This window comes from Ammospiza caudacuta, chromosome 5 (assembly GCF_027887145.1).
Source record: "Ammospiza caudacuta isolate bAmmCau1 chromosome 5, bAmmCau1.pri, whole genome shotgun sequence".
In the NCBI taxonomy this organism is placed as follows: Eukaryota; Metazoa; Chordata; class Aves; order Passeriformes; family Passerellidae; genus Ammospiza; species Ammospiza caudacuta.
Genome location: NC_080597.1, coordinates 32,022,836 through 32,047,272, shown reverse-complemented (window position 1 = coordinate 32,047,272; position 24,437 = coordinate 32,022,836). Strand labels below are relative to the sequence as shown.

Sequence of the window (24,437 nt, the reverse complement as noted above, 5' to 3'; positions counted from 1 at the left end):
AAAACAGCGCTTTTCATGGCACTGAGGAATTCTCCCATTCACACTGCAGAGTAACTAATCAAACCAATAAAATTAGCTTCACACACTGAATGATTTATTGGTCCATTTTAAATATATTTATATATACACACAAAAATAAATGCCTTTTTTCTCCTTTTCAATCAAAAACTTTGATTCCAACTTCTCAAGCATATTCATGCATGTTTTTTTTTTGAGAAATCCCTTAAGTCTCAAAATTTCCAAAACTATTCCCATACTGCTTGACAGAAGCATTCCCTTCATTCTACTATAATAATCAGATTTTCCTTTATAAACAGGAAGTTCCCTGACTGTACTATTTACACACTAGTGCACTAAGACTCATCCTACCATGCAGAATTAAATAAATCACGGTCTTCTGTACAAGCCATGCTAAAAAGCTACTGCCCATCAGTAAAATGCAGACTCAGATATGTTCTTTCTCTGACTAACTCCTCTTTCTTTATGGATGGTGAATTTCACAAGTGCTCTAGCAAAATGGCCTATTATGCATTACCTCCGCTACCCAGTGTAAAAATCACATTTTGCTTTGCTTATGATTAAACTGCTTTGTTTAAGTTGCAATGCCACACGTCAGATTTCTAAGAAAGGTGATCTAGAGCAGTAGAATAGGGGACAAGGGAAGAAAATCTAAATTAGCATATTAAGGGAAATTTGCAGGAAATTAATAAGCTTAAATGAGAAGACAGAAAAGAGGACGCAGGCAAGACATGAAATTTGAAACTGGGCTGCTCAACAGCTGGGCTGTTGAAATAATTTAAACAGATGAGGCAAAGACTGGTAGGATTAGCCTCCCAAGGTAAAATGAAGGGCTGTGAAAGGACACAAAGAAACACAGGATATTTAGAATGAAGTCTAAAGCTAAGAAAACAGCTGGGCAGACTAGAAGAGCTGAACATTCATCAAGTGACAAGTGTCTAACACTTGTAAAACACCCTTCCAGAACGTGTTTTCCTAAAATGAATTCCACAATAACTGGGGAAATGTCAGCAACACTTCCAATAAAATAATAATGCCCATGACCACTGGCTACCTGTACCAAGCATGCTAGTCAGTTCTGTGCAGCACATCCTGAAGTGCCATTTCTCACTGACCTGCATCAGGTTCATGTAGTTAGTGGCTTACAAGCTTCATAAGGCCAAAAGATGACTTCTTTGGCCATGAATACTGTGGGTCTTAGCCCCATGAGTTGCTATCATGCAGCTGGTCAGTTCAGATGCAAAAATTGAACAGGTCTAATGCATCTGAGCGTTGATACCACAAAGATGATGGAATTGCTAGTTTATCACATTTTTTATAAAAGAAAAAGGAAATTATATATCTATATATAATAATGTAAAAATATTTTAACAAATCCCACTGAAAAGACAAGAAATGGCATAAATAAGTTATGCATGCATTTTTTTCCTTATTAAAACTGCCTCAGTCTGTCTATGTAACCTACTGTAAAGGTAGTTCATGAATTTGTACAACAGAGCCTGCTAAATGTGAAGCTAAACAGAAAGGGAAATATATTCTGAATGGACTAGAGTACTGCATGGGAAAAATGAATACATTTGTATGCAGGGTAGTGCAGTATTGACCTAGAGATGCAGACCTCTTGTACCACAGAGGTTTTCTGACAGTAGGAAAGTCTCTTAAATCTAACTTTATAAGAATGATCATCAAGCATGTAACTTTCAGAATATCCACTTCATATTCTGAGTTTGTACTGCACAAGCACTACACACAGTTGCCCTGCTAGCCAGAGGAAATTGTGCTTTGCACTTTTAAATGGTTTGTGATGACAAATATTCTTCAAAGTCAGAAAGCAGGTTTTAGGTGTTTTGAATCAGGCATCTAAAATTACCCAATGATGTTGACCCTAGTGTCTCAGGGCTTCACATATCCATTTGTAAAGTGGAGTAATAATACCCTGTCATCAAAGGTTGTTTTTGAAAATAGATGCATTATACTTGCAAAACTCTGCTGTGAAATAAGTGAGGAAAAGAATTCTCTTTATAGAAACACCTACAAGCTGTGCGTCAAAGGCATAAGCTAACAGCTACAATGAGAAAATAAAATACTGAACAACAACTAAGAGAGCACCATCCCTCTCATATGATTAAAGTGGAGTGAATTTTATCTGAAGAACACCATGTGGTAATATACAACATTCAGTGATGCACACAATATGCCACCAACACGGCACAGTTCATGGGCAGACTATCTGCAGAGAAATGTGGGTACACAGACATAGGACTGCCTGCAAAAGCCAGTTAGGACTTAGCATTTCTTGGCCAACTGTGTGCATTTATAATGCTCCTAAAACTAGCTGAAGTCTGGAAGAATTATAGCCACATTTGCATGACACTGATCCTCAGCTAAGTCCCAAACTAAACGCAAGCTCGCTCTGTGTAGCTCTAGGCTGGGTACCATTGCTCCACACATGTAAATCTAAAGAGAACCATATATAGATTATTAGGTGGCTCTGTTGATCCTGGCACAGATGATGTCATTTACAGATAACATTGCTGTGTGTTACCTCACCATGCTTTCCAGTACTTCAGCATCTAAGAGATCCTAAATTTGCTCACCCCACTTTCTATGATGCTTTGCCTAGACATAAAATCTTTAGGAAGGAGAGAAAGAGAATTTTGAAGTGGAGTGCAGAATATGATCTTAATCTCTGCAAGACAGCTTTTTTACTCATTAACTAATCTATCTCTTTCTCAAGACAATTGCATACTGAGAAGGACTTCCCTTCTGTACCTTTTCTTTATATCTCCCCTAAATAAATATGTCTATTTATGCTTCTGTTTTAACTAACAAAATCATGTCTCCAGGTTTTTTATAAACCAGTAAATAAGCCAGTCACTGTACTTTTCCTCTTTCTGCTTTTTCATTACTTTAATTATCTTATTCCAAAGCATCCCCATTGTAAATCTGAAGCACTTATGTGTGAAGTTCTTTTGTGTACATTATAAAAAAGGCCCATCCACTACAATCTAGCAAATTCACCAAACCAATTAAAAGGGTGTGATCTAAAACTTCTCTCTTTACTGCCAGAAATCCCTAGTCACACCTTTTCTTTTTTCACTGTCATCTAAATTATGTCTGAAAACATATCAGACAGCCTCATCTTCAGCTCTTTGTTCTGAAATAGTTTATCTTATCAGGTATTTCTGCATAGGCTTTTATTTTTTAATGAACTTATCTATAATCAGTCAAATCATCCAACAATTCTTTAGGATACTTGCTGTCATTATTATGCTAAGTCTCAGTTCATAGAAGAGAGTATACAACCCAAGCAGATGTCCATATTCTAAATAAAACATGTCCTCTCTATTTCACACTTTTCCTTTTTAATGTTGGATGGGATTATGGGTGACTTGCCCTGTTTTAGTCTAATCATACTTGCCATTGGCTCATCCTCAGGAACACCAACTTTTTTACTGAACAAAGACATCAGTTTCTCCCTTTTCAGATTACTTTGTCACTGTATCTTTCTATCTTACTATTTTCAGCTCAATAGGCAACGCTTCCTGATTTGTGTTCTTGTATAATTTTGCCTCAGGTGATTCTCTTTATGGCTTAAACTGGTGGAGAGAGGGGAGAGATTTGGTGGTGAGGCAGAAGCTGGTGCAGAGATGTGGTGAGAAAGGGATGAATGGAAAGGTAGATTATTGGAGATAGAGTGATGGGGAGAGAGAGGCAGAGAAGGGGGAAACAGTGGGAACAGGTGGGCAGAGAAACCAAGAGAGATCAGAGGAAAGGGGAAGAAAGAAATGGAGATATTAAAGAAAGACCTCTAGGCTCCAAATTGATAGATTTCAGTAATGTAATATGTTAAGGAACATATTTTTCTCCAACCAGTTCAGCCAGAAGTCACATATGAATAGTAATTACTTCAGCAGACAAAAATTATTGCACAAATGTAAAACTTCACCACAGACATGAATGGATTGATGATATTCATCTGAGAAAGGAGCAGTTTTAAATCTTGTTCAGTGCCTAAACAAATGAAACCTACAACCAATACATTCATAACTGCACAGTTCTGCTAAGTCTATAAAATCACAGAATACTCTAAGAAGTTCAAAGTCCTGTACTTCCAAGCCCATGCCACAGAGAAAACTGCAGGTCCACTTCAAACGGTGCTAAGGCTTCTGAACGTACCATCCCAGCACTCTAACACATTTCTTATTCAAAACATTTAATTGAAAGTAGTGGTTCAGAAAGGTTTCAATATAGTACAAACAGAACACTCCCTTACTTCGCAACAAATTGCCTTTAGAAATCATGAAAGTATTTGTCTTCCAAATTTTGAGTCTCTGGTAATTCCACTTTCCTATGTGAAATTTAAACTAAGAATCATTCTGAAGTGGGGGTTTTTCGTGTTGACTTTTAAGTTTTTTAAACAGAAAAGAACAGAATGTGAAACTAAAAGCTGATGGATTACGATGGGAAGATTAAACTTAAAAGTAACCTTACTTATACCATCATTCTGTTTCCCAAGCAAGTGTCATGTCCAACACTGCTTGTACATTTTGGATTTAAAATATTTAATCTCTTTGAATATTTTTATGTAACTGTATAATCTTTGGTCTGGGGAAAAGTACATGCTGGGTAAACCAATTACAGAATTCTCTTGGGATAAGACCAGAGACTTGAACCTGAATCTCCACATCAGAGGTGAATTACAGAGTTACCAGCTTAACTACTGTTTTGGGCTCTGTTAAACTCCATGCTCTTTGTGTGGTCAGAAACTTAGACCACAGCAAGTATAAAAACAACCACAATTCAACAAGAAAACCTGGTGTTTTTTTTTTAATTGAAGATGGCTTTTCATGCACTACTACAGACATACAAACACTTCTATTTTCTTGAAAAAAAAGATATTGATTGGGAAGGAAGGGGACATGCACCTTCGACATCATCATATTACTGATGCACGTCTCTAAGGAGAGGAACTTGGCTCTTTTCACTGAAGCATAGATCTATAAACCAGACACATAACTACCTAAGTGTGACTTAACTCATTTCAGGATTTTTCAAGGTTTCCTATATAAAAAACATAACTCAAACTTATTTGCAAAATGTCTTCAGTATGTTTTCTCCCACTTGCATTATTTTCTGGAGGATGGTGATACCCAGTCCTGTCTCATTAGCATTGAAGTAACATCCCACAATAGAAAAAAAGAGATGTGTGAAGATAAAGTGAGCAATTATTTACATTTAAGTTTTTAAGCTGTAGTGGAAAATACTGCCCTATTGAGAAATTGATAGGCTAGCTCACTATTGATTAACAGTGAAACACATAAACACAACTTGATAGTGTTTCAACTGGAAAAGAGAATCTAATGATCAAAGCACTAACAGAACTGGAGACGTGTAATATTTAGTGCAGTAACACTCAGCTATACAATATCATTAATGTGGTCAGTGTATAGTTACAGAATGCATTGCTGTTAGCCAAAGGCATTTTCTTCATTTGGAATGTGAACTAATGCTTAGGTGTGCAAGTCTTCAGCTGTTATGGTCAGAATAAATGACCCCAGCTTCAGCCTGAGAATCCATTTGAATGGATGAGGCAAACTTCTCTTTGCTTACTGTAATTGATATATGTGCTTACTGACCCCAAAACCTGCTCAAAAAACAATCACTTGAAAATTATGGAAAAAAATCAGGTACTGTATTACATACAGCCAACTTTAGCACAGCAGCACAACACCAAATTAAGAGACATATTACACTTCAAATGAGAAATTAAAGTCAGGCTACTTTTTCCTTTTCTGACAATTTTTAAGGTGGGTCACAAATCTTTAATCTTAATCCCAGGTGTTACCAGGTTTCTAAGAATTTTCAAATCTAGCAAAAACTTCTTTGCATGATGCCCATGAAAACTAAACTTATAACATCTTTAGAAAGAAATTCTTCACATATGAATAAAAAATGGTTTAAATGAAAAACAACTATTTTAATCATTCCTATTATTGTCAAGTCCTGTATTCTTAGATGTGTAATAATGTACCCTAATGGAGTTAAAAAGGGAAAGAGATTTGTCATCAAAATTATACTGCATTTGCCTGCCATGGTCTGAACGTTAGGCCGTGTGACTAAAATTGCAGAAGTATGCCCTGAGCAGTGCTCTCACAGTCAGGACAGCCTCCCTTGCTGCTCTGGAAAATTTGAAATAGTTCCTGACAGCTCCCTACGTGAGTGTCAATTCAGCTGCTTTGAAAAGTAGCATCTGCCTTATAGTTACAGTGAAAAGAAAGCCATCCTTTGCTGAGTTCTGCATGCTTTACCTGAGGTTCATCTGATGCCCAGTAAATTTGGTAGTGCAATACTGTGAAATTAATCTGGTACATAGATTGCTTTCTGTGGAGCAGAGAAAGAAAATCCCCAAAGACCCAACTCTTCAGGAATATAACGAATTGTCAGTTCTAGCAAAAGGCTCATTTTCATGGGGAAAATCTCAGCTGTATTCTGGACTTTTCCAAGAATCCCAGAAGACTACAATAATGCATGCTGAATGACAATTGCATGGTGATACAACACCTCACAAGTCAAATGAAACTTATCTACAGAGATGCATATTACAAGCTGACCTTCTTCAATAATTGCTCTTGATTCTTCTTTAGGAATTGTGACACTCAAAAATGGTGACATCTTGTGTAATTTAACAAAGTCAGATTTTCAAAGGAGATTTGGATAATTAGCTACTGTGAAGATTAGACAAAGTAGTAAACTTTAAAAGAAAGAAGTGTAGACATTCTGGCTCTATCCTTTAAAAAATAATCCCGAGGCCTGCTTTCTCACTCTTGACTGAGCTTTTTCTGAGCCCAAGAACATATTTTACCAGAAATACCACAAAAGGACTGAGTTCCTTCCTTCTCCCATTTTTCAGAGATAGTGGGTTTGGTTTTGGCATTTTCCCAAGTAGCTAGGCAAATTCATCCACACGTGCTACGGGTCTCTTGGGCAAAGACCGGACAACATCCAACCACCTCAATGTATTTGCTTGTCACTCTCTAAATAAATTCATTTGCCACTTCAAAAGTTGTCACCAGTCTTTGAGGAAGGTTCTGAAAATGGACCTCTAGTAATTTTGTCCAGGAAATTACCATGCCCTAATTTGTAAATCAGTCCTGTATCCCTGATCTTATATTTTTCATCAGTATTGTTTCTGTTCTTTCAAACTACCCAAGGAATTCTGCTTTATGTTCAATTTTCCATGCCATTTCCAGCCAAGTGCCTTCTGCACTTACCAACGTCATTAACCTAGATATCTTATTTTTTTTCCATATGGACTCTCTGGCCTTGAGGTGAATACCTGCAGCAAGGTTCTCTTTTCCAAGGCTGGCACAAGCAACCTCAGGATTCTTCACATCCTTTCTTCCCCCTTTCAGGCTGGGCATCACAATAATAGTGGGAAAGGAAGGAATGATGATGATAAAAAAATCCTATGAAAACAATATTTAGTTACTGAGGGAAGGGAAAGAAATCTCTTCATCTCTTACTACCATCATAATTAGCTGATTTATTCCCTGGAGATTATCTACTGAAATAGGCAGCCTAACAAGGAGGATGCTCCCTTGGCATTTTAAAAAGGCGACACTTCTAAACAAGTGCTTTTCTCAAAACTCAGTCTGTGTCCTGTTACAACCAGCTGAGCTTTAAAGCAAAAGAATGAGCACAAACATTGCAACAGTTCATGTCATAGCAAAGACTACTCAGGCACTGGAGGCAGATGACAAGACTTCTGCTACTTTTACTCCTTTTATACTATTTATGTCTGTGTAACTCTTTCTTGCTTGAATGACAGAGACATAGATGCTCAGTGCTGAAGCTCCTCTCTTTTTTTGGTTAGGCAGTAGCAACACAGTAAGTACCACAGACCAAGAACAGCTTCTCTTCTGAATTAACTCATTAGTTCTGGTCCACAGTTTAAGTAAGAAAATCATACACATCCCATTTATGCCTCAAACTATCTTTCTAGGGCATAAGAGGAAACATTCCATCACTAGGGAATGACCTTGCTGTTTCCCACAAGAGAAGAGAAGAAAATAACATCTTTCCCCTACACACAGCTCTTTCATTTCATCTTCACACTTGACTTTCAACAACTAAAGTTTGATTTTTCTTGCCTCACTTTTGCTGTTTCACATAATATAATGGGAATCTTGTGCAAATGAGTATCACTAGTCACTGAAAAGAAAAAAGGAAAAAACCATCCTCCAGTATCTTAAATTCTACATAATATCTCATAAACATACTAGATACACAGGAGTTGTAGTTTTTCCTAGATTATTAGAGATGTCTCAAATTTCTTTGTGTTCTATTCACCACCATATGGGTAGGCCATATTTACAATCTCAAAAGAAATGCATTTTTCTCTGGAAAAAAATACATTTCTGTGGAAATATATACATAACTATATACAAAAGGAGTGTATTAAAATGTGTTGTGATTGCAAAGGCAAGGATTAAAGTTCTGATGCTCAGTCACCCTACTAACACATAAGTATTAATAATAGTCTTAATCACATGGTTTCCTTTTATTGTGCAATGAATGATCTTGGAACAGTTGAAGGCCTATCCCTTAATGGGGATGATTGAATAAAAACTTTTCGTTTTGAAAATCAAAGGTATTAAAAGGCGCATTGGTATTTATTAAATCAATTAAATAAGGTAAGAACAGGAACAGCAGTTTAATGCTGCACCACAGAACTGCATTGTATCCATGTCTGTTCTCCAGAAACAAACCTGAGTATCTGAACAGATTTTTACGCATTTGAACATATAAATGCTACTTAATTTACAGAGAATGTTCTTCACATAATACTTCATTAAGATGTGGAACCCTTGCTGTGAGATGTCATGAATGCTAAAAATTTGCACTGCTTCAAAGACCAATTGAACAAATGCACAGAAAAAAAAATCCACTGGAGCTATTTAATACAAAGACAATACATCTGTTGTAGAAAGCTGCTGTAAATTGCTAAAAGCTGTGAGAGTACACTGGAGAATCTGTTACACACGACATGTTTGCTTTGCCACTATATTCTTCTAAGAACAGGCTCTTGACTCACAGTCAAAACTGGAGAAGAGTACTTTGCGAGACAGACATTCATTCTGACCATGAAGAGCCACTCCTATAATTTTATACTAACTATATTAATCCTGTGAAAAATGAGCTCTTTGAAGTCACCAGATGGAAACACCAATTCAACACAAACTTCTCACCATAATCCTAGAGTGCTTCAGTCAGCATTTTTAAATGCAGATATTAAAACCCTACCCAGTCACTGAAGTACAGGGACAGTAAACTCATTAATACTGTGAAGCAGTCAGATACCGTAGTGACAAACATCACCAAAAAAAAAAAAAAAAAAAGCCCAGGAGAAATATTAATCATTCTTTTTCTAGAGAAGAGTTTGAATTTTGTGCAGAAAATGAGGCTCAGGGCTAAACACTGAGTAGTAAGCCAAAAATGTTGAATAACTGCTTATTTAATGAGCACTGTCTATCCTGGGCCACAAGTGAGGAAAAGACTACAGAATGTGTCATTAAAATAAAAACATATAATGCCTGCTTTCAGTGGGACACATAAAAACTTCACTGGCAACCTTAATGTTATCGTTCATAAAAAAAGCAAACTAAAACTCCTGAAATTTCACCCTGTAGTGTCATCTTGGAAAACTTGACTAGATGATTTATCATAAGCACTTCTTCCACTTAAACTAATGTCATGACTGGTGGCCCTTTATTAACCACTATTATAGGAATTTATTTTAGCACTAAAAGAAAATGAGACTGTTTTCAAATGCATTTCACAAATATAGCAAGGAAATATGAAAATGTCAGGCTTTGAATGAAAACTGTATTTCAGTACATATACATTTTCTTTCAATTCTGCTGAATGAATTTTTCTTTATTTTGCCCTGTTCCTCATAGCTCATCTCCTAAACTTCTCTCGCTGTCCTCAGTGCTGCTAACTGCCATGGTCAGTCTCAGTTCTTATACCTAATCTCAACTCTTCTACCCATTTCCTTTACCAATCATTTCTTTTCAGAGTTTAACATACAGCCCGCTTGCAAACCACCCCAAATACCTTGATTCAGGTCTTCTCCTCTCTTCTACCCCCATTTCCTCACCCAGAACATATGCTTATTCCATACCTTTAGAGGCTTTATTTTCTGCTTCTGACAAGATGCCTCTCTCTCTGAAATCAAGACTTGCATGGTCTACATGAAAGTAGGAATATAGGGGATAGATTTAACTGTTGTGACAGGCAAACAACAGATTTGTAACATGTATGTATACTACATGTCATATGCTTTATTTCCACAAATGATTTATTTGGTCCTTTGAAGCATTACTTGTGCACAATATGTGACGATATCCCTGGCAGATCTACCACTTGGTTATGCAAGAGACTGCTCTGCAATAAATGTGCACAAAACAGGAAGCGCAGTGATTGCAAATCACTTATGAGCATATTTTGACAAATTAACTATCCAGATGACAAGAAGGACATGAAAGTGCATAAATAATAACTTGAGAAAGCTGAAAACTAAAAATAAGCACAAATTATGTTTTTAAGAAACCTTACCAATGACTTGAGATTCTGGGGTCAAACTGCTAATACGAATATGCTGGGGAGGTTAATTTGCAAAAAATAACCTAGAGATTCACTGTTCATATGGAGTGACATCTAAAAATAGAAAACAACGACCCTAACAAGTCAGTAAGTAAACACTGAAGACATTAAACTCAGGAGTTAATTTTCAGAATACCAGTAAAAACTACACTGGAAAGTATTATCATGAAGGTTTAAAATTCAAGCAATACGCAGTGCTGAAGCAAGCAAAACACAAGCAATATGCAGAAAATACCTAGTCCAAAAGACAGTCCCAAATTTGATTTATAAAACTCTCTCTTTTTCTTATTTTCTCCAAAAGGCATCTATCTCTTGGACATGTCTCATACTGTGACAGTGTGAATATTTAACAACTTAACCTATTTCAGCACTTGTCCAGGCTATGAAGGAATAGGAGAAAATCCACATACCAATCACACCATTCCCACAGGAGAAAGAAGTTACTAATGTGTGAATTCAAAGACTAAGTGTAATATTTTGGTTTTGTAATGACTAACATGCCAGAAAAAGACGTACAACACAAAAAACTGTCCAACTCCAGCAAAAGAACCTGCAGTGGTGTAAGAGGCTACCCACTCCCACCTGAAGGGCTACACAATGTTTCTGCCTGAATTTCATGAGACCCCAATGAGCCCATTTCTCCAGCCTATCCAGGCCCCTCCTTACAGCAATTCCTCATATGAATGTTTCTGCTGCAGTTTGGTGTCACCTACAAACCTGCTATATGCAAAATGTTGCAATCAATACTGGTCCTTGAATCCTGAGGAAACTCTCTAGCAGATCCCAGCAGTTGGATTTTGTACTGTCAATCACACCCTCTCACAGTCCAACCAAGTTTCAACCCATCTTATCATCCTCTTATTCATCATAAGCTTAGTAAATCCATGCTGGCTATTATTAGATTTGTTCTCACCCTTTGTGAGAGCAGAAATTACATGCATAAGGATACACTCTGGAACTTTCTCTAGGACTTAGAATAGACTGATGAGCCAGGTGACACCAGAACCATCCTTTTGCTCTTCCAAACCAAGGGCATGACTGTGGTTACTATATTGCAAAAGTCCCATACCTTCTTGGTGGTTTCGCATGGTCCTCGCAGCACTAACTCCATCTTGCACACAACACAGCCAACAAAACCCAACTCTCCTCCCACCCAGCTAACCCACTCCTTTAAAGCATTCATGCTTATTGGACATAGCTGTGGCCTATTAAGGGCAGGCCTGCTCCTAATCTTTGGTGATTAGTACAGTTGCAGCTCCTCAAGGGTGAGATTGCCTTCTGCACTATCTCTATTTTCTTACATTCTATCACCCCACACATGACATTTTCATTTTTCAGTCATCAGAAACTTCCCATGTTTGATACAATTCTCCAAAAATTAACAGTGACCTCACAGTAATATGGGTTCCTCAAATGTAAATGTTCCCCTGATCTTCCTCTACTGTAGGGACTGTTTCAAAAGCTGGCAAGTCAAACTGTATAGCCGACTAACCAAAGCAGAAAAGACAATGAGTCATTGCCTTGTCAGTGAGCTTTGTCACTGGGTCTTCTGCCCCACCAAGCACTGAGTCCATATTTTCTTTTGATGTCAACATATTTACTTTTGCCTTTCCTATCTTCCTAAGTTTCAACTCCAGCTCATGTTTTCTAATTTGTTTCTTGTACACTTGGAGAATTTTCAATAAACCTCATGTGATACAACATCACGCATTTGAAGAAATTTTCATGTCTCTCTAACTTCAACCATCCAGAATTCTGCCCCTTGGCCAGCTAATCCACCGATCATCGATCAGTACCTACTTTCTACTGCTTCTGAATTAACCCAAAACAGCTATACAACACAGAAGGAAAGAAATTCCACCCAAATTTAGCTTCAACCTACCTATATATCATTTTTAATATATTCTACATATACTTTCAATTACAATTGTTTTCCTGTTCTTCAATGTTTACCTACAAAAATATTTAAATAAGGGATATGTTTAATCTTAAAATAATTCAATATCTACTTTGGGGTGAGCTCAGTCACTCTCTATGCCCCCTAACTGACTAGATCTCCATTGCCTGTAATAGGAACTTACACACCTGGCACTGACATCAACACTAAAAAGACATAGCTGCCACTGGCTGTTTTAAAGAGGAACTAAATTGCACTCAAGACATCATTTTGAACATTTTTTCTTGCTCTAGAAAATGTAAGTGCAATACATAGGAAACAGTGTAAAATGATTATAATAAAAGTATAACCTTGTGGAATTAAATCTCACAGAACCTTTCTCACAGTAGATACCTGTACATTAATAGAAATTCATAGATGTTAAGTGAGGTGCAGAACAGTTGTTGTATTACTTCTTAATGCAAAGTGATCATACTGAAAATACTGCCACCAGGAAAAAGTAATTAAAAATAAAAAAGGTCTTCCAATAAAGGCTAGAAGTTTTTAAAAAATGTATTTCCTACTTCCCAAAAGTGTCCATGTACTTGAAAATGTCATATGAGTAAGCAGAAATGAACACTACTTACTACTTACTATTTAAAATTAAAAGCTGTCAATATATTTTACTTTCAAATATTAGTATACGATTAGGATGTGTATTCTAACTGGAAATGGCCAGCAGGGAAATTCCATGGCAGAAGGGAATTCCAGCTGCAGAACTCTTGTATCTGTCACTTCCTCAGGTGAGCAGACTAAGCTTGCTGAAGAAAAGGCACTGTAACTGCACTCTACATTACACTGTCCCTTACAGATTATATACCAGTTGCATAAATTAAAGCAGTTTATAGGATGCTTCAACTCGTGCCTTTGTCAGGAAAATAAAAAAAAATTGCCTAAAGCTATAAGCACTCCTTAGCAGCTCATCCAGGAATGCTCATACAAACAGAAATGGAGGCAAATAAAAAAATCTACCTGTAGAGTTTTGGAAACATGGCTATGTCCTGGATCCCTACTGCAGTGACTGTGAAAACACCTGCCCTAAAAGCATCTGTATTTGTTCTTCATGACATTTCCAACTTTGACAAGATAGCAGACCTTTCAGATTACAAAATTCTTCATTCCCTTTCGTTTATTTCCCCTTTTAGTTCCACTATAACGTTACTACTTAAAAACAGTAATGTCATGTCAATGTCAAAAATTTACAAAGCAGCATTAATTCTACTGAATTACCAAACCTCTAAAATTATAAGTGGGGAAATATACAGGAGGGATGATCACAATGACTTCATAGGGTCCTCTGTGGAATTAGACACTAGCCATCTAGTGGCTAAGGATTCTGTACGAATTCTAAAGGTATTGTTTTAAGTTACAGTCACTTCAATCTTCTGAAGGTTGTTCCTTACCTTCTCCTTTTGACACCTTTGTCAAACTTCCCTTACCAGTCTGCCTGGTTCCATCATAAGCTCCATCAGTCCTACCAATACAGTCACCATATCTTGATCCTATCTATGGGCAGATAAAATTACCTTGGTAGATTTTACACTAGATCTACAGTTCCTTGTGGTCAATTTTTGCATTTGGTCTAACACTTAGGAAAATTAATAGAACATACACTTCACCAATACTCAGAAAACTATTTCTGGAGTAAGGAGATGTGAGAAGTTTATCCATGGAGTTTAAGTACAGAGCTTAAATCTGGGATCATATTGAACTCCTAGGGAAGATTTATTACACAGACTTCGTGAATTGCCTTGCCTTAACCATCCATCTATAACGTGGATATTGTTATATTGCTACCTTTACATATTGTAAATATTTCAAACTAGAGAAGAAGTTCAATAGATCAAATGTTGTCTGAACTTTGAAAGCATTTATCAAAAAGAAGACTAAAAATAAATCTAAAAAGGGTAGAAGATAACAAAACAAAGGCTAAGAGAAGCTCACATATTTGCAAGGGAAAGTAGAGTCAATGCATCAATCAACTATCACTAATATCAAATAGCATAAACTAAATGTTGTCCTGATTATTAGTTTGCATTCCATACTGAAAGGAAAAAAGAAGAAAAACTAAATATGTCCTCAAAAGAATTAGATTAACTTCTCCGACAGGATAAAGAAGGTAAGTGGGAAATCTGAGAATGCTGGGCTCTGCTTAGGACATCAGTACAATCCCCTTCATTCATTAAAAGTAGTATAACTAAAATTAGAAATAAATATAGAGTTACTGGATGCCGTATTGAACTATGTAATAAATACTTTCCATTTTATTATCTGTGCTGGTTGTCTGAAACAAATACCTTGGAATTATGTGAGCCCAGAACTCTGGAACTGCAAGTCTCACATAACACTATCTTGTTAAGGTCCCCTTACCTTAAACAATGCTAGCTGTAATGAATAACAGAAATAGATCCCTTATTCTTGTTAAGTTGGTCCATTTGTTATTCAAATTATAACATGAAAAAGCTTTAAAACTGTTTAACTAAAGCTTCATAAAGTATTTCAACATTTTAAATACTTCCTGCTCTACAAGACCTACCAAGTGTGATCTGTTTTCACAAAGGAAGCTGAATGAATCAGAGGGCTCTGCACAAGAACAGAAGAGGATCTGTGTGGTTTTCAGCACACACTGAGGCCATCAGGCTAAACTGTGGCTTTGCTGCAAGCAAGACACTGCTCTGAGAAACAGATGAGGAAACAGATTGCAACTCCCAGACTGACAATCTGCTTGCCGTGTTTCTTACACTTTGGAGGAGAAATAACTTGGGCCAGGCCTACACATGGTTGGTGTAGCTGCGCTAAGTAAGGCTGAGCAAAGAACGAAACCGTTCCCGGCCACAGTGCCAAGCGTGGAAGGGGAAAGAACCAGCTCCAGGCAGGCTGCTCCACCCTCTCATGCTGTGTAATGGCAGCAGCCAACAAAGAGCAAAAAAGGGCCAGTTCAACCTTCCCTACTACTCTGTGCCAGTTCATATTAATTAATATTCAATCCCACAGTCCCGTTAAAAAACCAAAGCTCTTTTAACGCGTTCAGTTTAAAAAGACTAAAAATTAACGTATAACAAAACACTATCCATTCCTGCTAGTAACATGGAAGAAATGGGCATGTGCCTGGCTACATGTGGCAAAATGAGGTAAGGTCTCTGATATACATTAATACCTCCAAAGTTATTTTTCCTAAAAATTCTTTGAAAGAAATGAAGGCTGTCTCTATCCAACTATGAAAAACTGCTGGTCAATTAAAACATGCTATGTATACAGAGATAATCAAATTAAGAAAATTAAAAATACCAGATTTGTTAGAAACACATTACTCTTCCTATGTGTTAAATCTTTTAATATGCATTTAAGAATTTGGGATACAGAAATTAATGATAAATTCTAGAGAGACTGTGGGATTTTACTGTCAAGTTTTGATGTTTACACTGGAATAATATAAGAGCCAGAGAAATTGCATAAAAATATGTGAAAATTCTATTTGCAATCTGAAAAAAAATCCATAACTCTAAACTTCAAAAACATTTTTTTAGTATGAAATATATTTAATACACTAATTTATGACAATTCCAGCGGAATTCACAAAGAAACAGAAAAAATAAATTTAGGCTTAAGTCTTCTAAACTTTGAATGTTTTATGAGGTGTCTCAAGATAGTAAAAGAAGACACTCCAGCCCTGACCTAATGTTTTGGGTTAGAGACCATAGGCAAAACATGTAGCACAGCTTTAGATGTCCTAGTGTATCACACTGGGAATTTAGATGTATCTCCAGAGTTCCTGGTTCTTTGTCAAAGTCCATCATTCCATTCAGAAAACACCTGGGCACCTAAACTACCACTAAGTACCCAAGTTTAAGCAACTAAATTACATCAGGTGTTTACTTGGGTTACTTGCTCTAGTATGTTGCAATGCTTTATGCAGATCTTTGCACCTGTAGAATTCACCCTCACTATACTGAGCCACAATCTTTACAATACAGAGCAAACTATGGACATTGAGGCAGGGTGCACAAACTACCCAGGGCAACCCTTCAAAGCTTCTCCTGAGCTGAAGCTGAGTTACAGAGTCCACACAGTCAAACATCACTGATTTGTTGTCATTGTTGTAGATAAACCAATGTGGCCATGAGGTATTATGTAGTAAGTATTACAGATATCTGGGTGCATATGAGGTCTTAATTAAGCATACATCATTTTTATGTACTTTGCACATACTCTAAGCACGTGTTTAAATTCTTGCAGGAATTCCTTCATACATTTATATGTGTGCTTAAACAGCCTTCCAGAACACAGCTGTTTTCTTCAACTGTTATCATAATTTAATGACTTAGGAATTAGAAGTCAGGCCTTTAAAATTTATATAATTTAGTCTGCAATTAGTATCAACAAATAGGTCCAGCTATAGAATACACATACAAAAGTTTGCCTTCATTTCCCCCCAAGTACCATAAAGTACATTAATCGTTAAGAAAAAAAAGCTGTTATAAAAATGTAAATTGGACATCAGAGCTCAGATAGTTTGTTCATTGGTTCAGATAACAATCAATGCATGTTTTTCAATTTATGAATACTAAATTTCACTCACAGGGCACATAATTACTGTAAATTATGTAAAGACAAATTCAGGCAAAAAATCATGTCTATCCATAGAGCGTTCAGCCACATAAACTGAGTTGTCTTCAGCACTTGGAAGAAATCCAAAGGGACAATGTAGTCCTACTACATAGACCAATGAATCAGGCACAGTATTAGTCTATATACATGCTGAAGAGCTGGACTTTTCCAAGCTAACACTAGAAACAGCACTGCCAAAAGGAGAAAGAAAGAGCAACATGCACCTTTCTCACCACAGTGCATATGTACAGTTCTGGGTCACCATTTTTGAAACTGAGCAATAATTATGATCAACAAAACAGCAGGAGTTACTGTCAAAATTACTCCTAAAAATTAAATAAAATTAAGAAAATTATGCCCCTATATTTTTCTCTGTTGCTTTATAAAAATCAACCGTCAAAAGTTTTTATTCTAACAAACTGTATGCAAAGATACCAATATAGCTCTACTAGTAAACTTCTTCAGGTTTTCTATTTAAAAAATGTTTGGATCCCCCTCAAATTCAAACTTTTATAGTGTACAAGTATGGCTCTTCTACAGCTTTGCTATTATCTGTAAGTGTTGATTTCCCAAATAGGATCAGGATGTTCATAGGACTCTCACATTGTTTCCATGTCTTCTGTACCAAGATAGATCCAAGCTGAATCTTGCATGTCATTCTGGACCTAATCCATAATTAATGGCATCAGTTAGATCATTGAACATTTCCAAAAAAAAAGGAAAAAAAGCTATGTCAAAATACCTGTCACATATAATCCTTTCATGAAAAACATTTACTATAATGTACACTAGTTTCTGCTTTAAACATTCCTGCTGAACCCTCTAAAAAGTCCTATGTTCCACAGTGTGTTAGATTGTGAATATTTAAGCATCATTAATGATGCTTACTGAATTCTTTCTAAATTAGAAATATTTCATCATACAGCTGGATGCAGCATACAGCTGAAAGTTCACTCTTCATTTCTGAAGCTGTGTTTACAGAAAGCCATAGACATTCTTGTTGACATTAGTAAGAAATGCCATAAATTAAACAGTATATGTTTTACTCTGCTTTACTTCTCTTCAAGCTAAGTGCACTTCCAGGAAAAAAAAAAAAAAAAAAGCCAGTTGACTTTACAGCCTAAAATTCGTCAATCCTGAGTAACAAACAAGGGCTGTGATGACCCATCTGTATATACAAAACACACGGTTCACGTGTTCTGTGTACACAACATACAACAGTGCTGTTTAATAAAGGGAGGCAAGCACAAGCAAATGCACCCCCTCTGGATGTACAGAACTCACAATATACAACATGAAATTAACAGTGCAAGAATACAGCACAGGCACTAGCCCTGGAGAAAGCCTCTGCATAAACCATGTGTTAGAACTAGATTATAAATGGCCAGTCATTGTACTGAACTTACTCCTGTACTTAGAAAAGTGGGTATCATATTTCAAATTCAACTGGCTAGCTGGCACACTTCTTCCTAAGCAGCCTATTCGAGTAGAGTACAAAAAGCAATCACATGGTGTGTTTTGATTTTGGTCAACGGGCTAGTAATTCAACAGTGGTGCAATACCTAATTGAACAGGGGTGCCACAGAACTTTGGTAAACTATGAATACCTGAACTGTTGTTGTTTACAGCACTAAACCTAGCTTTAAAATAGCAAGATTTTATAAAAGAGTTTAAACAGTATAATTTAGAGAGTTAACAATAAATTTTCCCTGATAGGGAACTTGGAAATAATATAAATATCTTGACAAGAAGGCACTGGCAAGAGAAGCACAAATATATTTTAATTTAATCAATTTCCATTGTGCTAGGCCTTTTCTTTCTTTAAGGAACAAAAAAAACCTAAACCAAACCCCAAATTTATTCAAGTTCTAGGTCAACAGTGTTTCAGTTCATTTTTTCTTCTTTTGCTATGCCTAGTTTAGTGTTGAACACTAGGACTGGACTGTGTGCTGCAGACTTCTCTGCTCTGAATACAGTCAGATGCCATAAATGATCGTGACAATGCTCTGACTTAAGAGCATGATGAAACTTATGATCAAAGCTATGCTGGAGATGGCAGGAGATACAACCAATGACTGAAGTTAAGCCCTATCACCCAACATGGGCAGTAACCCAGTTTCACTCCACTAAATCCAGGTACCTGAAAGTGATGCTGCTCTTACCTAACCTGCTCCCTAAGTTTTACACCTCCTCTGCCTCGATGATCTCCCACAAAAAAAGGTTCCCTTTCTTTGTTTTGTAGGCTTATTACGATGGCATGCCTAATTTCCTCTGCAAGCAAGGGTAGAAGCTATGGGTGAGGTTATGGGGTGAAGCTATGTCTTTTTACACAGAATTCCATGATGCAATGCCTTGTCTGTGATAAACACTTCCATTTGTGATTAAAGTAGCAATTGGAAGATGGAAATATCAAAGGAAGGGTAATTAATACATTGTATGTATTAGCCCAGCAGTCAAAACATAAGTTCTGCACCACAGCTAGTAACAGAATGAACAAGGACCCTGCAGACGCATTGAAGGCAGGAAATTCAGTACCACTATGTTAATAAAATGCCTGCCTGTGACTTTAAACCCTGGCATGCTTGTACTTGGCGAGAGAGTGAACGATTTATTGTTACTATGAAGGATGCGGGAATGGAAATGAAGATGAGAGGTGCGATGATAATAACGATAGGGAAGAACAGGTTAATATCCCCAGCATTTGATGGGGAACGATGTCCCTACCTCAATAAGCTGGATAAGGGAATAGCTCCAGATCCACTGCCCAGGATCCCTCCTTTCCTCCCAGAGAGGAGTTTCTCCACCAGAGCCACATTCCCAGTGCGAGCGGCTTCCAGCAGTTCCTGGTCCTTGCCCATGGTCGGGAACCAAGCAGCCCCCCACGGGAGAGCGGCACCCCGGGCCACTGCGGCCCCCTCCCTCCCTCCACAGAACGGTCTCCCCTCCCCAGACCCTGCCTCAGAGCAGAGCACAGCAGAGATTCCTGCAGTCCCTTCCAGACCAGCAGGAGCAGCAGCAGGAGGGAGGAGGAGAATCACCTCCTCCTAGTTTCACTGGATCATTTCTGGGTGGAGTGTGGAAGAAGGGGGGAGGGAGGGAGAGAGGGAGGACGAGGCCAATAAAGAACCTCCCCCCACTCCCATGGACACACAGCCCCGGCCGAGAGGATGGGGCGGGGGGAGCGGGCAGCCTCGGCCCCTATGGCCGGACGGGCCAGCGGGGATAACAACCCTCACAGATGGATAGACGGATGGATGGATGGATGGATGGATGGATGGATGGATGGATGGACGGACGGAAGCGGGGAGGAGCGGGCGGAGGGAGGCAGGGAGGAGGCGCAGCCCTGCCGTGCCAGGCCCGTTGCTGAGGAGACGCGGCTGGCGCGCTCCCAGTGGCTGCCCGGGCGCGGCGCCCCCTCCGCCCCCCGGCGCTCCGCCGAACCCGCGCTCCACCGAACCCGCGCTCCGTCGCGGCCGCCCCGCCCCCGCCCCGGCCCCGGCCCCGGCCCCGGCCCCGGCCCCGGCCCGCCCCGCGCTCCACTGCGGTGCCGGCAGCGCCGCCCGCCCGCGCCCCGCCAGGTGCGCCGGCCGCGCCCCCCGCGGCGGCTCCGAGCGGCCTCAGGCAGCGCCGGGCCGGGGCCGGCTGCCCGCGCTGAGCACGGGGGGCTGGGTAGCCGAGGGAGCAGAGGGCGGCTCCTGTGGCGGGCGCTGAGGGACGCGCACCCGCCCGCGGGGTTATTGCCAGCAGGTGCGGGAGGGGCGACGGGCCCGTGGCACAGTGTGCGGGGCGGGGGCGCCAGCAGCACTCCTGCCGTCAGGGGCGCGCCGGGGGCCCCGCGCGGCCAGCGCCGGGGACACGGCACGAACAGCGCCGGGGGCCCCGCACGGCCAGCGCCGGGGACACGGCACGAACAGCGCCGGGGGCCCCGCACGGCCAGCGCCGGGGACACGGCACGAACAGCGCCGGGGGCCCCGCACGGCCAGCGCCGGGGGCCCCGCACGGCCAGCGCCGGGGACACGGCACGAACAGCGCCGGCGGCCCCGCACGAACAGTGCCGGGAACACGGCACGAACAGCGCCGGCTCCGCTGCGCGAAGCGGTGCGGGCAGACAGGAAAACCCGGGCCCCGCGGGGGTCAGGAGCGAATCGGGCAGGCGGGACTGCCGGCACCTGCCGCACGCCAGGGTCGCGGCTTCTCATTATTTCCAAGGATAAGAAATACTGAGTATAGGTATAACTGAATATAATAGTATAACTGAATATAACAATATATTTGGTATCAAATCCAGTTCAGCCCTTCTGGAGCTCCCAGTTCTGTTACAGAGACCTTTTAAATTGTGTGACTTTTCCAGGCTCCAAAATTAATCATTCCTCGTGGATTGTGGGCTCTTTCAAGCCTCGCTGAAAATATTCAGTGCAGGCCAACTCATAGGCAGATCTTTGACAAATACATCGTCTGATACTGTGCACGCGCAAGAACTAGATTATAGCCCCGTGTTCCTGTTTTAATTAGTATTTGGGGTAGGTAGGACCATAGGTAAATAAGTTATGATCCCTCGCCCTCCCCCCACTGGGATGAGTGGCACTCTCCCCTGTGTTCCTACTCTCCTCTTGTGTTCACAAGAAGCAATGGGAGCAGTGGCAAAATAACATTGTGTTAGGCAGAATTCTAATGTTATGTTTTCGGACAGTATTTATTACACCAAACCTATGGTACATTTAAGGCAGTGGAAAGGTCCTTGTTGATTTCACAAATTATTTGTTTTAGTCCCTGACAGTAACAGTTCTACTGATGTTTTTGTGTTTCTGATAGCTAATTAAGCAATTTTAATATCTTAAAAATTGATAGAAATTTCATTGTGGGGTCTGATTTTCTCTTAGAAAAGAAAAAAAACCAATCCTTATGGAGACCTGTCATTTCAATAAAGTCATCCACAGAAACAAAACAGTATATTTTAGCTAGAAAATGGAATTTACATAGTTTTTCATTTTCAGGATGTAAAATGATGTCTTCTCCAATATTGTCAGCAGGATACAGAACTGAACGCATGCGTAAAATTAATAAGGACTCTAACTATAGCTTTTCTTATTGAAAGAGTCTGATATAAATAGCAGTTTTAAGGCCTGATTCTGTGATCACAAGTGTTTCAATGTGGTTTGAATATATAAATGTGTAATCACATGAATTAGGATTTATAGTTTAAGTCCTTAGCCACAGCAGTCACAGTGGAAAAATGTAATTCAAAACCAACTAAAAAGTTGTGTCTTGTTGGCACCCACTTGAGCCTTAACCAATTCCAAAGAAGTTACCCATAAACTAAGAGCACCCCTGCATTCTGAATTTGTGTTAAGGGTGCCATAATTTCCCTGTTTTCCTCCCTTGCTTTTGATTTCGTAGGCAGTCACATGCATGGCCTGACAAACACCTTCTCACATGTATCCTCTGCATGAAGAGATTCCTTCCAGTTTGCTGAGAGCCTCGGAAGAGGTGCCAGTATTTGGTGAGGAGCTAATTGTAGGGCAGGAGTGTGTGCATAAACCTGCACATTTGTGAAAAATTAGATTAGAAGCAGATGCTAAGGAAAATCTCAGGTTTTCAAGAATTTGTATTGTTTATGTGGTTGGATCAGCAGATGGCAAATATGACTCAGTATAAATGTTACATAATTCTTCTAGGGAAAATAAAATCTCAGGACTGTGCTCTAATTGAAATGATCGTCCAGAAAGCTGTTGAAGAACAGCAAGTAGAATCAGCATAGAAATATCAGTGGAGCAGATGCATTCAGTAGCCAGCAAATTCAGAAAGATTTTATGAATGTAGAAAGGCTCAAAACCCCAGTAAATCCATAGCCTAGTGCCCAAAAAAGCCTGTGAAGGCTGAATAGAAGATTTAGTTTCATTAACAAATACAGCAGAACAGAGTCATTCCATCAATTTGAAAAGTGAAATGTAAGCAGCACTGTTTAATGGAAGGGTTAAATGTGAATAAATTCTAAGGGCTACTGAAGAGAAGAATTGAGAACATGGGCTGGTCTGTTTCCAAAGATGAAATCGACAGTGGGCTGTAGAAAGAAAAACTAAGTATCTAGACTGAGTTGAATGTAAATGGCCAAACCCATTCATTAGATTAAGTGGACTCCTTTGTATTTTTAAATGTCTTACTTTTTTTGCTCTGGGTAATATCAGGACAGGACTGTGGAGTGTTTAAAGATGTATGTATGATAAATAAGGGAATTAGACACAGAATGTAGAAACACAACTGTATAATTTGCAGTAGTTACAGATGAGAAAAATAATACGTAAAACAGCAAAGAGATCCTTTAAAATGTTGTATGTTTTTGAGTAGTGATGTTCCATATGACAGCATAATTTTGATTCTAAGGTTTTAGTATTTGTAAAGACATTTTAAGTTATGACCACTGCAGCTGTCAGTGTCTAAGTGGCATCACACCTTCAATCTCAGAATTTCTCTCAACACAACATATGCTTTACCTTCTGTTTTCTTCCATTTTCTAAAATACCAGAGAGAGCACTTAGCCTACCTAGAAATTCTTTAACTGGTTTGTCATTTGCAAGGACTAGAAGTGACTGTAAAAAGCAGGGAGTTTCCTTAATGTTTTTACAATGCAACTATCACTCAGCTTTGTTCTCATATCAGGGTGACAACTTCTTCATTTCTTCCTCCTGCAGCCTCCCAGAATTAAAGGCAAATTAAATGGGTGCTTTCTAACATTCCATGACTTTTCCCTCTTTATTTCCAAACAAATGCGTGGAAGGAAGTATGAAAAACTGAGTTGTAGGTATTGAAGAAAACACTAAATCCATGATATTAAAAAATAGTTGTGTAGAATAGCAAACATATTGACATCATATTTCAGGACTATGTATTATCAGTCCTCTCACGTAAAGATATAGGGAAGGCCTAAGATCCCGATTACAAATTCTGAGGGGTATTCTGAAACAGAGCTCAAAATGCTAGAATAAACCATCAGCTCTTTTTGACAGCAGAAAATAAATTAGCATTAAATAGGCCTGATTATTATTCTAATTTTTGTGAAGGCTGCCCAAGAGAAAGCAGTATTTTTCATGCATCTGGGTGGCAAGTGTTTTTCAGTCTTGATATTGTCTTTTGCTCTTTAGAGTGTATATCTATAGCATAAAAAAGAAACCGAGTTTCAAGCCATGAGCTCTTGAGGCCAGGTGTGAAT

General features: G+C 39.0%; 1 protein-coding gene across 2 annotated transcripts in view; it reads right to left on the bottom strand.

Annotated features, from left to right (window-relative positions):
* The window catches only part of ANKS1B (ankyrin repeat and sterile alpha motif domain containing 1B), a 412,748-nt gene extending 392,660 nt beyond the window's left edge, over positions 1-20,088 (bottom strand). For both annotated transcript variants that reach the window (XM_058804621.1, XM_058804622.1), the window contains exon 1: positions 19,955-20,088. In XM_058804621.1, coding sequence (XP_058660604.1) covers positions 19,955-20,088 — 134 coding nt within the window. The remainder of the gene's footprint in view (positions 1-19,954) is intronic.
* Between the last annotated feature and the right edge of the window lie 4,349 nt (positions 20,089-24,437).